This window comes from Microtus ochrogaster, chromosome 6, assembly GCF_000317375.1.
Source record: "Microtus ochrogaster isolate Prairie Vole_2 chromosome 6, MicOch1.0, whole genome shotgun sequence".
Classification (NCBI taxonomy): Eukaryota; Metazoa; Chordata; class Mammalia; order Rodentia; family Cricetidae; genus Microtus; species Microtus ochrogaster.
The window spans coordinates 87402211-87416709 of NC_022013.1; the positions used below are offsets into that span (position 1 = coordinate 87402211).

Below are 14499 nucleotides of genomic sequence, written 5' to 3' on the forward strand. Positions count from 1 at the left end.
GTTAGTTAAACATGGCGAGTGTTTCCTCAGTCTTTTACTCTAATTTGGAATATCTTATTTTACATAAATTAATGAATTAAGATTATTTCCAGCTGGGCATGCTGGACCAATATCATATCTCTGAGAGACATGACCAACTTTCTGTTCTGTGAGAAGAGTCTTGTGCTATAGTTGAGGCTGGCTTACACCTCTCAATCTACCAAGTACTGTTGTTACAGGTGTTGGACTACCATGTCCAGTGCCCATGAATTAATTTTTTAACAGGTCGAGGGAAGAATTGTTTTTCTGTTTATGACTTTCTCTTTGCATATCATACTTAGCACACAACTTCAAGGCCATCAGTTTGCTTCTAATATTCTCACTGCCTGAATTTCATTTGGCTCTTTAACGTAATAATTCATTTTTGTAAAATGTTACGGGATATTTAATGATATTGTGACCCTCCGAGACTGTTAATAGGGTTAACCTTGAATCAGGGGCGGAGCCAGAGACCAGCTGACTGGAATTAGCCTTAGAGAAGCCAGGAATTTGGATAGAGAAGACCTGAGCAGATACTCTGCTAGGACCCAGGGCTGAAGCAATAAACCAAGTATCCGTGCTGCTTTCCCGTGCACATGACGTATTCTAAACTATATAGGAAATCATGACCCCTCTGAGGACCGAGTGGGTGGGGCTTAGTGAGGAAGTAACTCTGAAAAGGACGCTGGTTGGGATCTCGGATTGAGCAGAGCAGACCAGGAGGAGACAAGAGTTATCAGCATAGGAAAGCACAGAACGCAAAGCAGCACGGGATGCTACAATAAATAATAAATTTCAATTTCTACTGAATGAAATTTTAAAGAAAAAAAAAGACTTCTTCCAAAGGAAACAGAACAAGAGATGCACACGGAGGGCTGTAGTATTTTAGCCTGGTGAGAACATGGACAAAACCTCCATAATCACTCCCTAGTCGGCCTTCATCTGCTAATACTGTGACAGCTGCATCTTATTGCACTAAATCAGAATAAATATTCTTTGCAATAGACACATGAAGAAGATGCACTGAGAGTCCATTCTGCCCAAACCACACTGGTAAATCCAAGACACAGGGAAATGAAAGGAATTCCCCTCTAACTCAGTCTTGTAAAGAACAATGTTAAGACTGGCTTCACTGACCTGGGCAACCCGTGATGATTATCTATTTCAATTCCCTTACTTCAAATGAGATTTGAACTAAGAGGTAAAAAGATTTGCTCAATGATATTGTTCCCCACAGCCGGTAGGCCAGACCCTAGCTATTCTTTCTTCAAGAAAGCTACAATAAAAGAACCATTTAAAATCTAAATATTTTGGAGCTTAACCACATGTGACTTAGCATGGGACAAAGGACATAATGCCCTCAGAGACACGATATCCCCCACTGGCAAGGCACCCAGACACATTGCATACTTACTTGGTCAGTGTCTCGATGGTCTGGATGTGCACGTTGCTGTGGGTCTGGGAAAGGACGGCCTCGTGCTGAGCACATTTCAAACAGAGGCCACCCACACGGCTGGAGGCACTAGCAGCCAGAAGAGATTCTTTATGCTTCAATCTTTCCCTAAGATCCTCACAGGTTTTCTGATATTCAACTAAGTCTTTCCTAAAAGAAAGAGGAAAAATTCTAGATAATGTCCAGGGAAACGTGCAGTGCTTTCAAATGAAGCATCAGAGAGAACTTCCACTGCCATCTGTGGTGTGGACACATGGTATCTCACTAATTCTCACCCCAATCTGAAGCACAGAGGGATGGCTCCATTGCTGTACTACATAGAAAATGCTATCAAGTAATACTCTTTGGTAACACTGGTAGCTCACCACACATTAGAGTCTATCTTAAGAGCCCATCCTTTTGCTCCATCTGCAAATGGATAACGTCACTTTACCTCAGAAGTGTCAACTGAGACTCCAGAAGGTCACTCTTCGCCTCATATGTGAGTTTCAGCCTCTCCTGTGAACAGGGCAAGCACACTTTGGCAATGCTTCTTTTCATAAGAAAATTTAAATTCTAAATATTAGCTCAAGTTTTTCTCTCTTACCCACAGGAAAAACAATGCTGTAGGGACGTTTTCACTAGCTCACTCTAGTTCTGCTGTTCTGGTTATTAGGTGAATATCAATTAAAAAAAAAAAAAGGAAAAGAAAAAAAACACTAGGTCCCAAAGTGGTGACTGACAAAAGTTTTTATTTTCTTTCAAAACAGCACATAGCAGGTCTTAGCCTTAAAAGTGTGGCTCTACAGAAGATTGGTAGATTCATGAGGGTAAAGCCCAAACCTTAAGAGAATCCCTCATTGTAAGTGAAGCAGGTTTGCCATGCAATATACACACATAACAAATGGGAAAGGCTAAAAGTTTAATGCCTACCATGATAAGATCGATGGCCACTCTACCTGTGAGCCACTCGGTGTGCAATCTACCATTTAACAAGTACTTTTCAGTGTCTACATAGGGTACCTCAAACCTCAGCAAGAGCTTAGACTCTACAAGGAACAAAAAGGCACAAGACTCTCTGTGAGATTAATGGGAGGGAAACAGAATCCAGCTAAAAGAAGTCCATTGGGCTTCCCAGAGCAGGTGTTAAGACTTAAAGGATGGTCTTCGGGATGCCCGAGGCCACGGAATCTAAAGACATCTGCACCTTATCTTTGTAACGCCCTAAGGTAAAATGCTAAGAGAAAGGGCAGCTGGACTTGGGAGAAACAGGAAAGCTTGGAACATAGGATGAATATAAATGTTAAGAAATTTATTTTTCCAGCCCATGTAGCTGAGGCATTGGACATACACTGAAAACTTTTTATCAGATTGAATTACACATCAGAATAAAGGGGAAAGAATGCTTATAAAAAAGCAATTGCAGATACATAGATAAGAGGTCAAACTGTGAACCAAAGAAACCCAGCAACAAACACTGAGAAGTAAGTTTTTAATGTAGAGAGGTATTCAAGAGTTGGGTTGACTAACTTCTATAACTGGTTAGATATGAGATAGCAAACAGGAAAAGACTCTAAAAATAATCCAAGGGTTTTGAATTGAGCAATAAAGTGTATGCTAGTGCTAAGATTACTTCAGATCAATTAGGCAGAGAAAAGGAACTCACAAAAAGAATTCAAACAATGACAAAAGGGGGTAAACAATAGTATAATAAAAAGAACTCAGCAACATGATTATGTTGAGTGAACACCAACTTATGAATAATCCCACTAATTAACAATGGCACAGATACCATATCATAAAACTAACAACTATGTACTTTCTCAAGGAAACTCCCCTCAGATACACAGATAAAGACAGGAAAGGAGAAATCTCACCATTCTAATGCTAGCTCTTAAAAAGTATGCTTAGTAAAGTAGCTAAGCCTGTAAGATTTTTATCATGCGAGGAGTCAGGAAATGAAATGTGAAAATAGGTATCATTTATGATAGCATCCGAACCAAGTTAGAACTAGTTCTAAAGAGACATGTAAATCCTTTACTCAGAGAAACTAGCAACCGCCAAGCATGGCAGTGCATTCCATATGCCTTGCACTCCAGAGGCACAGGAAGGAAGATGATGCGTTCTAGACCAGCCTGGAATAGATCATGCTCCAGGGCATCCTGGACTACACTGCAAGACCCTGTTTCAAGAAATCCAAGGGCCAGGGATACAACTCAGCAATGCAGGGCTTTGCCTAGCTCTGCATGGCTCATGTTTTGATTCCTAGCACCTCAAAAAAAAAAAAAACTACTAAAAATTAAGGATGACATAAGTAAATGGAGTTATATCAGTTCATAAGGATGGATGAAATGCTATTATAAGAATATTAATTCTCAGATGACACATACACTAAGGGCAATCTAAATCAAATTCCACAATGTAAATGGAAGTCCAAGAGGCCAAAATAGTAAAGGTATTCTTTTGGATAAAGAATAATGCCTTAGAGACATGGTCTACCAGATTCAAGCTGTCATACTTAAGACAGCATAGCATGAACTCAATAAAACAGATAAAGAGCCGCTCGTGATGCAGAGGAGGCTCACAAGAGGATGCCAGCCTTAACCTGTGCAAGGTCTTGGGTTGAACCTTCAACACCACAAAAACAAAATTCAGAAAGCAAACAAAGAAGGAAAAAAACTACCTTTTCAATTAATAGAACTCTGGTATATTGATAAACACATGAGAAAAAAACCAAAATGTGATCTGTGTGCTTCATGTCACCTACTAAGATGGATTCTGGGAAGACTGTACATCTAAATGTAAAAGGCACAGCTATCCTCTCTGGAAGACACTTCAGGAAAACATGCCATGTCTGCGTAGGAAGGGACCATTAAAGAAGACACAGAAGGCACATCACAGTGAATCAACAATGAAATCTTTGTAACTAAAGCCAGCAACTAGTTATCAGAAGTACTGAAAAGTAAGGCACTCACTAAAAAGTTAGACGACAACTTACTATACATATTAAAATGTCTGTGTGTATGAAGAATCTTGTACCTGAATATAAAAATAACTCCCCCAAATTAACATATCAGATAAATCTAACAAAATACGGAACAGAAACACTCTGAGGTAGGAGGTTTGCCATTAACTCAAGGACAGCCTGGGGTACATAATAAGTTCCAGCCCAGCCTGGGCTACAAAGAGAGACTTTATACAAAACAAACAAATACATAAAGAAGAAATAAACAAAACTCCCAAGCACATACACACAAATTATCAGGAAAACAAACCCTGCTGCCAGCATATGAAGAAGGGAGTGGAATGTCGGGATCATTCCTGGGCAGCTGACAAGGTGCAAACTGGTAAAGTGCTTGAAAGATGGGCATTGGTATTCAGTCCAAGCAGAACACTGGCATAGCCTGAGATCAAGAGTTCCATTCTCAGGGACACAGACATAAAAATGGGTGAGGTGCACTCCCCCAGGTATAACGAAAGTCCTCTGCAGCAATACACCAGCACCAAGCTAGAAACACCACCAGTGTCCATCAACACTAGAGAAGTCAACTGTGGTATACTTATTCTGTGGCCCCTCGACAAAAACAGACAGGCTTCTGCTCCATGCAGTAACATGAAGCACAACAGTGGGAAAGAAAGATAAACTGGTGGGACACACATGTAATCTCAACACTTGAGAGATGAGGCAGGAGAGTTGGATTCAAAGCTCAATTTGGTACCACAGTGAGTTCAAGGACACCCTGAGCTATACCAGACCAGTCTCTAAAAGTCAAACTAAGCCGGGCGGTGGTGGCGCACGCCTTTAATCCCAGCACTCGGGAGGCAGAGGCAGGCGGATCTCTGTGAGTTCGAGACCACAGAGACTAGTTCGAGAGCTAGTTCCAGGACAGGCTCCAAAGCCACAGGGAAACCCTGTCTCGAAAAACCAAAAAATAAAAAATAAATAAATAAAAAAATAAAAGTCAAACTAAATTTAAAAGACAAAGGGGAGGGCAGATGGGGGAAGAGAACAGACACAAAAGAATATACACCATTATAAGATTTCACCTTATATACCATTTTTAATTGGCAAGATTCAAGTACAAAGTTCAGTAATGCGTTCTTGGCAAATGTTGATGAAAGTTAGGCTGGTGATTAGTTATGGGGATGACGAAACAGTGAACGGCAGGAGCAGTGAAGCCGTGGAGGACAAGAGTGGTTCAAACACAAAAACCATCCTGACCCGGAGGATAAATAATTACACGAGTGCCTTTCAGAGCTAAATTACTGGGCCATGAAACTGTTTGGAGAACCTTAATGAGTGCATCTTCAGTTGTGCTAGTGTTAGAGGGGCTAAGGAGCAGCCTGTTGACCTGGAACATAAGAGATCAACACTATACAGGGTACAGCTCACTTGTAACCTTAGAATTGCAGGCTGAATGCACTGCTAGTGTCAGAGTGAAAGTGGGAGGCAAGAAACGCAGATACGGATATACTCAACTGTCTGGGAAAGTTTGGGAAGAAAGGAGGAACAGTGTATGGTCATGAACAGGATAAGTGGAAAAACAAATCTTGGAGAAACCACAGACATCAGACTTACTAAAGAAATGGCTTTAAGCACCTGCTTTGAATACAACCAAAGAGCAATTAGGAAGTATAGTCAAAGAACTAGAGAAAGCAGGGGAAGTTACAGAAAGAAACCAAAAACAAAACTCTAGAACAACAACAAAAACAAAATACAATACCTGACATGACAAATACATTGGAGGGGTTCAGGAGTGGATGTGAGCAGGCAGAACAAAGCACTGGTGAGCTGAAGGGGGACTGAAATGGTCAGCACTAAGGAGCAAAGGGGAAAGGTGAAGAATGACCATGTGATCCAACAAGTCCACTTCTAGATATAAACTCGAGACCAGATGGAGATACGTAATAATGGAAAAAAAATGGCACACTCACCAGCTCTAGCTTCCACTTTTCAGCATTGCCGAAGGATGTAGTTTTGCCGGTTTCAGCATCACCGTGAGAAAATGGTCTCTTTGCAGCTTCATCCACCCTGGAATCTTCTCCTGTCTTAATCCAAGAATCCTGAATGTTTCCCTAAAATAAAATGCACCATTAGTTGTAGCTGGCATTCAACATTAAATAAAAATGCAGACTATAAGAGGAATCATGGTTCCCGCCCATGAGACAACACACATGCCAAGGCTCTAAGTCATGCATCACTCTGCATGTTCATGCTCTCAGAGCTAAGCAGGAATGGGAAGTACAGGGTCAAGTGCCCACATGGGCAGAGAGTGTGTAAAACACTACTAAATGCTGACTCACAGATGATCAACTTCGATGAACCTATAATCAATTTATAATTTCTGCTGTAAACGTTCAAGGATATAAGCTACTTAAAGATCTGGGATATGCGTGTGCATAGTAAGGACTACCATACTTATATTAACTTAGAGTAATCAATAATCCCTGAGTCTTTGCTAAGTGCCAAAGGATGCAATACTCATAAAGAAGGATGGGCCCCCAAACACTGAACTACATATACAGGCCGTATCGGTCTGTATATACAGCAGTGCCATACCAATCTGTATACACGCAGTGCCGTAATCTGTATGTACAGCGATGCCATACCGATCTATACTGTGGTTGAGTGCATTCTAGAGCAGTACTGACTCTACTCCATACTCTATCGCAAGCTCAGTTTAATGCAAGCAGGCATACAGCACCTACTGTGTTGTTCAGATGTGTATATAGCACTTTCTGTGGTCAGATATGTGTACAGATAGCACTTACTCTGTTCAGACATGTGTATAGAACCTACTGCGTGCATACACCTGTATACCACCTATTACGTTAAAAAACACCATGCTAATAACTTGGGATACAAAAAAAATGACAAAGCTTAGCTCCAAGGGGTTTACAGTCTAACGAGAGTTAAATTAAGAGTTAAAATTAAGAGTTAAATTAAGATTTGAAAATGTAGGTTCTGAACTACAGGTGTGCCCAGAGAATACAGTAAGATCAACTACACTACCATCTCAGGCCCCTATTCATACCTCACCCCAATTTCTGCAGTACGTTCTTTAAAAAGCCCTAGACCAGAAGTTTGAGGTTTGCTCATACCTCATACAGAACTCCTCCTGCTATATAGCTTTGTGGTTTTTGTATTCTCTATCTCTTCTCTCTCCTTTCTCTCTTTCTCGCTCTCTCTCATATCAATTTTACCTCTCTCTTATTCTGTCTCTCCTTCCCTCCATCCCACCTATGAACATATAATAAACTTTTCACTAATATTGATCCTCTGTGATCTGTGTTATTCATTAATTTTCTAGACAAGAATCTGAGAGTCACTAGCTGTGAGTGGCCATTGAGTTTTTCAGGGTCGTAGTTCTTCAAGCCAAGGAAAGTTCAGTTGTTCTCAAAGATACTGCAGTACCCCCATAAGCCAGAATAGGGGAAGGATGTTGAGAGAAATCAGAAATTCAAATGAGTTTTCTGGAAGTTTGGTCCTGGTGTGCCATTTAGATGGGAAAACATCCAGAAAGAGGCCACCTCCCAAGAAAACCCAGTGTGGGACTGAGCACAGCACCCACAGGCATGCTCACAGACAGCTTGTCCTCATAATTAGCAGAGGTAACATAAGGGTGGTGAGAAGAGAAATCTGGGCGATCAAGACGGGTCCCAGGCAACAAGTTTGTAATCTATTGTGTAAGAGAGCCAGCTCTCTCAAGGTCTTCTGTATTCAAAATGCTTCTGGAGGCAGTGGAGGATGAGAGCACTGCCTCCACTAGAGAAACTGGCTAAAGCACATGCACTACACGTGCTGACTCATGATAACAAATTTTATTCTTTAGAAGTCAGTACTTGTCTTCTACAGAAAGCTCTAAAAAATCTTGAATAGTATTTAACCAACATTTTTCAAATCCTTAAAATCATTGAAAACTTTTTATTTACTTATTGTCAGAAACATTACTAAAGAAAATGACTTGGAAATTTTCTGCTTAAAAAAAAAAAATCCTATCCTGGCTGAGTGGTGGTGGCAGACGCCTTTAATCCCAGCACTCGGGAGACATGCAGGCAGATCTTTGTGAGTTCGTGGCCAGCCTGGTTTACCAAGCGAGTTCCAGGATAGGCTCCAAAGCTACACCAAGAAACTCTGTCTTGAAAAAACAAACAAAAAAAACTATCCTAGATCTTTGAGTAAGTTCCAAAATTTCTAATAAGTAACATATTTGATATTATTATACTTTTTAATTATAGAAAAAAATCCTGGAAGAGGGATTTCATGAGAATTAAAAAGTGATTTAAGCTCTCTCTCTCTCTCTTTCTCTCTTTCCCCTCCATCTCCCCTTTTCCTTCTCCTCCATAACCCATCTAATAAATGTTCAATTTTTTAAAAAAATGATTTAAAAATATGAATGATGTACACTTTAGTTTTTTATGTTTTTAAAATTATTTATTTTTATCTTACGCATATTGAAGTATTGCCTTTATGTATGTCTATGTGAACGTGTAGGATCCCCTAGAACTGGAGTTACAGACACTGGTGAGTTGCCACATGGGTGCTGGGAATTGAACCCGGGTCCTCTGGAAGTGTAGCTAGTGCTCTTAACTGCTGAGTTATTTCTCCAACCCTGTATAGCTATAGTTTTAAAATACCACCACCATTTTTCTATAACATCTGAGTCATCAACTAGTCCAAAAGTTCTGAGTCTTGTTGGCTAGCATGCGAGTGCAGAGATAAAACAGAGAAGAGAGAAGACCCCTCTCTTCTCTGGGAGGAACTTCGCGTCAATACAGTCTGGTGCAGTACAAGCATCTCTCACTAATTTATGCAGACGGGCAGCATAATATGAGGTTAGGTCAATGGGTTCAGGAGCCAGACAGTCCCGGCTGGGCTCCAGTCATACCTTTACCATTTTATAGCTCTCTGACAGTTTACCACTTACTTACTTAACTATTACATATTTTAACTTTATCCTCTGCAAAATACAAAAAATAACACCTGCTCTACATGATTATTGTGAAACTGAAATAATAACAAGATAATTAATAGGCTTGATATAGCGCCTGACAAACCCATGCAGTCTTGACAAATGATAGTTATTACTACATCACTGTTTCAGTGATTCACAAAAGAGGACATTGCACAACACTGAGAAATCTAAGTTCAAATTAACCAATAGCATTGCTGAGATTTAGTATGAACATTTGAGTTACTCTTCCTTAGAAAAATATGTTTAACCTACTGACATTTAAGGTTTCCTAAAAAGTCTTATTCATCTTAACTGGAGTGCAGTATGCATTGGTGAAGAACCTGTTTACCCACCCACCTAAAAAGCAGGGGCAACTGTCCTGCAACATGGAGAGCACAGGGACTACGAGGGTCAGCCAGCGGACCTGCAGCGGTCACTGCCGTCTCTGCATCACTTTTCATTTCATGTGAGTGAGTAAGATCGACATCAAACCTCCCTTGTTTATTCCAAGATTATGACTGTGCTGTTTTTGGCGAATACTCTTTACTGCAGGCCAGATGTGCTGTGCCCTTCACTTCCTTCCCCCGCATTGCTCATTTCTCCTGGCCTCGTATTCCCTCGTCTGCCTGGTTTCCTCTCACTTCGCTTCCTCTTCTCCCACTTCTTTGCCGCTGTATAAATATTGAAGACTATAAATAATTGACTTACTGCTAAGTGATTATATAGTTAGAGGAAAAGCACAAGACTGTATTTTTAAATGGGCTATTCCAGAGTACTTTTTATAGGGTGATAACTTTTTCAATTTGACATTCAAATTATAAGCACTAAGATGGCATTTTTAACAACCAATATTAATTATGTAAAGCTTCAAGATAATTATATATCAAAGGGTAAGTAAGTAATTTGTCACCAATGGAAATGGAAACACAGAAAAACAAATGGAAACACTAATCATCAGTCCACCGGAGAGTTTTCAAAGATAACACAATCAGATTCTTCTCAGCAGAAAATTCTTACACACACAACTCAAGGACCAGAAATGAAATACTGAATCAGACTGGAGCAAGAAAGCTTCAAAGCCAAAATCAGACAATACATAAGTAAATCATCAAGACTCTCCCATATTCTTCTTAATATAATTGATTTACTAATGACACCTAAGTATAAAAAACAAACAAAAAAACACCAAAGTTCATAACAAAGTAAGCCACAGCCAACAAGCACTGAAACTCTCCCATGGAAGGTAGAATTTGTCTCACAAAGAACAGGCTCTAACTAGCTATGTTCCATGGTTAAAAGAGTGAAAAAAAATACTTTAATACAAAAGTATCTTTGATAGATAAGAAGATATTAAGTTTAAACACAAATTAAATATAATTCCAAAAACTTTATGTCACAAAATTCTAAAGACAATTTGACCCACACTCTTCTTCAAAATTTGGCCAGTGATACTAGAAATCACATAGGTAACTTGATGCTAATATTTCTAGGGCCCAACCAGACAAGGAAAATCAGCCTCTCGGGGAACAGAACCCAGCAACTCCTACTGCAGACCCGGATGTGGGTAAAGCTTCTCAAACTACCAACAGAGGAACGAATTATCCTCAAGGTAAGCCAGGCAAGACTCATTAAACTACTTACCAAATATCACAGAGGAAGAACCTTGAGTCTCAGCCTCACGAATCTGTGTTCTTCCACTACACAATACTGCTCATCATCTTAGCAATCAAGAAAAACTTATAGAATTCTGGTCAACAGATTCGGGTAAGATTCTGAGCCATTTCTATGTTTAGCACAGTTCCTCCTATGTAACACATTCTGTGCTTGGCGGTTCCTCTCTCCATATGGAAAAGGCATAGGAGCATGCTCAGAGGAAAAACTTGAGGGACCTCCAAGTGCCCGTTCAGTCGCTTGCAGATCCACCCCACCACAGTTGATTCTGATTTTTGAGGCCCCATGCAAATGTGAGCACGGTACTCTCTCCAAACTTCAAAGTTATGGACCCAGTGATTCCAACCTGTGCATCATGGGCCAAATGAGCCCCAGAATAGCTATGAGTGGAACCCAAAACAAAATCTTCAACTTACTTAAAATACCGTGAGTTTTTGTTTAGTTTTCCTTTGTAACTCAACTTCCCAGTTCTTGAGTATAAACACTGTAGATGACAATTTATGCCAAAGGGTGGGACAACGTTGAAAAACTGGGATAAAGGGTAGGAAGAGACATTCCGAATAAAAGATTATGGCCATAAACACCACTCACAGATGCATCCAGAAGTGTCTGCTCCCTCAGGGTCTCCTCCTGTCTTTGAGATTTCAGTTCTTGCTGGAGCCTTTCATTCTCAAGTACAACTACTTGTACCCTATTTTTCATTCCAGATAGTTCATCCTATTAAAAGCAGAAATCAAAACATATTAAAGCATTTAAGCATACTTATATTTATTAAGTACTAAGGAATCCAGCATGAAATGATTTATGGAAGACTTATACTATCAATTTCCTAACAAACAATAATTATATGAAGGTAAAAAAGGACACCCAACAATAGGCAATATTATTGAAGTACTTGGGTTACTTGATGGACAGTTGAAGTCTATGATGGCCATATCACAAAAGTGTCCTTTTTCTGGAAGTTTGTTTCTTCAAGGAATCAAGGCCTAGAGGAAAGTCTTATTTAAAATGTTTACCACCTTAAAAAAAAAAAAAGAGGCACTTTAAAAAAATGCTGAAAAATAAGAAACTTACTATCAATGGTCAAATGTCAATCATGTGTGAGGACCAAATGGCAGGAGAGACAAAGACGGAAATGTGCAGTGTCCCTGAACCAGTGCCCAAAAGAACCACAAATGCAGCAGGCTGCTCTAGAGTTTGAGCATCTTTGTTTTATATACAGTATTGGCCCAGCAATGGGTAATATAAGGAATAAGAGAGTCAGGACTTGAATAGCTACTGAAACACCTCACTTTCTGAAAACAAAATTCTCAAATATATGAATGCTCAAGCTAATATTCATTATTACTATAATCAAAAGTTATGATACGATATGAAGATTTCTTTCACCTATTTTAGGGGAAAAAGCAAACCTGTACTTAAATGTTGCAATTTGAAAAATAGTTTCAAAAGTCCAGTTGTCAGTCTGACATGTAATTGATTTTGGAGGATGCCAACCCAATCTCTCCAATAAAAAAGCTTAATAATCAGAAAATCAAAATTTTTCTTGGACTCCTTTAAGAATGAAGTCACAGAGAAAGCTGCTCTTCCAATTTGGAGAAAATTCACTTAGAATTGCAATGCCGGAACAGAAGCCTATAAGAAACCTCTGCAGCAGCCAGTACTTATGAAAGGAAATCCAAATTATAATTGACTAATAGTTCAAAACTCAGTGTGGATCAGTTTAAGACTTAAAAACTCTAGAGAGATCAAGGAACCCCTCAGAGTTTTAATTTCATGACTACCATTTTCTCCAAGTGAAGACTAGAAATTAGTCTGCATGCCAGGAAGGGGCAGAGCAGCACTTCTGAAGTATGCCCAGGAGCCTGTATTCTCTGTAACAAGGCCTGCCCCGAGTGAAACACTTTCAATAGACACTGGCTTTATTAAAGTCTAACTGGGGTGTGGGATAATAAACACACAACCCTAGTCCTCTGCCCCCTTCCCCCACCTTTCCCCGCCTCCAGGGCATGGACTCAGTGAACCTTGAAAGGGACTCAGGATTAGATAGCACCACCTCCCCTTCAGTGCTTTATCATACCAAGAGGGCTCCAGACACAGTGGAGAAACTCGACCTGAGGATTCTCTAGGGAAATCTGAAGACAGCTGAGGAGACAATTCCATAGACCACGGAAGGAATTTTAGACTGATGGTTACAGTAAAAGCAAACTGGGAAAAAGCCTAACTTCTAGTCATACAAACAAGGCCTCAGAGTAAAGGCTTAGAGTTCTAGTTAGGTCTCTGTTATTTGAGAAATATCAGAAACATCCTGGGGGAGGAAAGGGCTTATTTGGCTTACAAGTCCTGATTACATCCATCAGTGAAGGATGTCAGGACAGGAACTCAAGGCAGGAACCTGGAGGCTAGAACTAGAGCAGAGCCACAGAGGATTCATTGGCTTGATTTTTCAAACAACCCAGAATCACCTGTGCAGGCACAGTAAAACCCACAGTGGGCTGAACCCTCCCATCTCAATCATGAATATGAAAATGCCCCACAGACATATTCATAAGTCAATCTGATGGAGGTAATTTCTTATCAGGGTTCCCTCTTCCTATTGGACTCTGCCTGAAGCTGAAAATAACTAGCTACTCAACTTAGTTACTATTACTTAGTATAACACGTACAGCATTCGCCAAAGAGATACCAAGGACTTTAAACAACCAGAAATAGCATGATGGAGAATACCACGTAGGAACAGTCATTTTCCGTAGATGGAAGTAAACACGAAAACCAAGAATAGCAAACTTCAGTATAAGGTATAATTGACATGAAGTCCTAATGAGCAACCTACCTTGCAGAACTTAACTTCTGCTTCTAAATGGTGGATGTACTGAGACTGGTCGTTAATGATAGGAACGAGGTTGTGCAGAGAAGGCATGCTACTGTCCTCACATTCCGATGGCCGCTAAGGGAGAAAGGACAAATTAAGCAGCCTCACATTTAGCCAAGAGTTATCTGGTTATCCTCTCTGTATGTAATTTAGTGCTGGGGCGACATGAGCAAAGACTAGATCACAATGTACTCAATCACAGAGTATACAGAGTATTTATGTCTTTAGTCTATAAACTTCACAAGTATAAGAATAGGAATATTATTTTTGAAAGATAGAAAGTGAACAGTTATTAAAAGCACATGACACATGGAGTTTCTTTTTCAGAGCCGAGTACTATAACTGGCTTGGAATGGCTACCTGCTTAGCTACCTAACAACATGACAGCCTGCTGAGACATAAGGGACAGTTCTCTTCAAGACCCTGCCTGAAGAAGGGAGCCAGCTGAAACTGCACATCTGCTCTCCGACGGGGACTTGGGAGTCAAGTGCACGCCAGTGAAGCAAAAGCCTACTTCACAGGGGCACATAGAAGAGAGCTGGAGTTTGGGG

The 14499-nt window shown here is 40.1% G+C and overlaps 1 protein-coding gene across 3 annotated transcripts in view; it reads right to left on the reverse strand.

Moving 5' to 3' along the window:
- Positions 1-14499, reverse strand: part of Sdccag8 (serologically defined colon cancer antigen 8) — a 201260-nt gene that overhangs the window by 172355 nt on the left and 14406 nt on the right. For all 3 annotated transcript variants that reach the window (XR_003377060.1, XM_005348997.3, XM_026779834.1), the window contains exons 4-8: positions 13910-14023; positions 11668-11793; positions 6386-6526; positions 1905-1969; positions 1433-1621 (exon numbers count right to left, since the gene is read on the reverse strand). Coding sequence is in view for 2 of the 3 variants with exons in the window: in XM_005348997.3 (XP_005349054.1) it covers positions 1433-1621; positions 1905-1969; positions 6386-6526; positions 11668-11793; positions 13910-14023 (635 nt within the window). In the remaining variant the exon portion in view is untranslated. The remainder of the gene's footprint in view (positions 1-1432; positions 1622-1904; positions 1970-6385; positions 6527-11667; positions 11794-13909; positions 14024-14499) is intronic.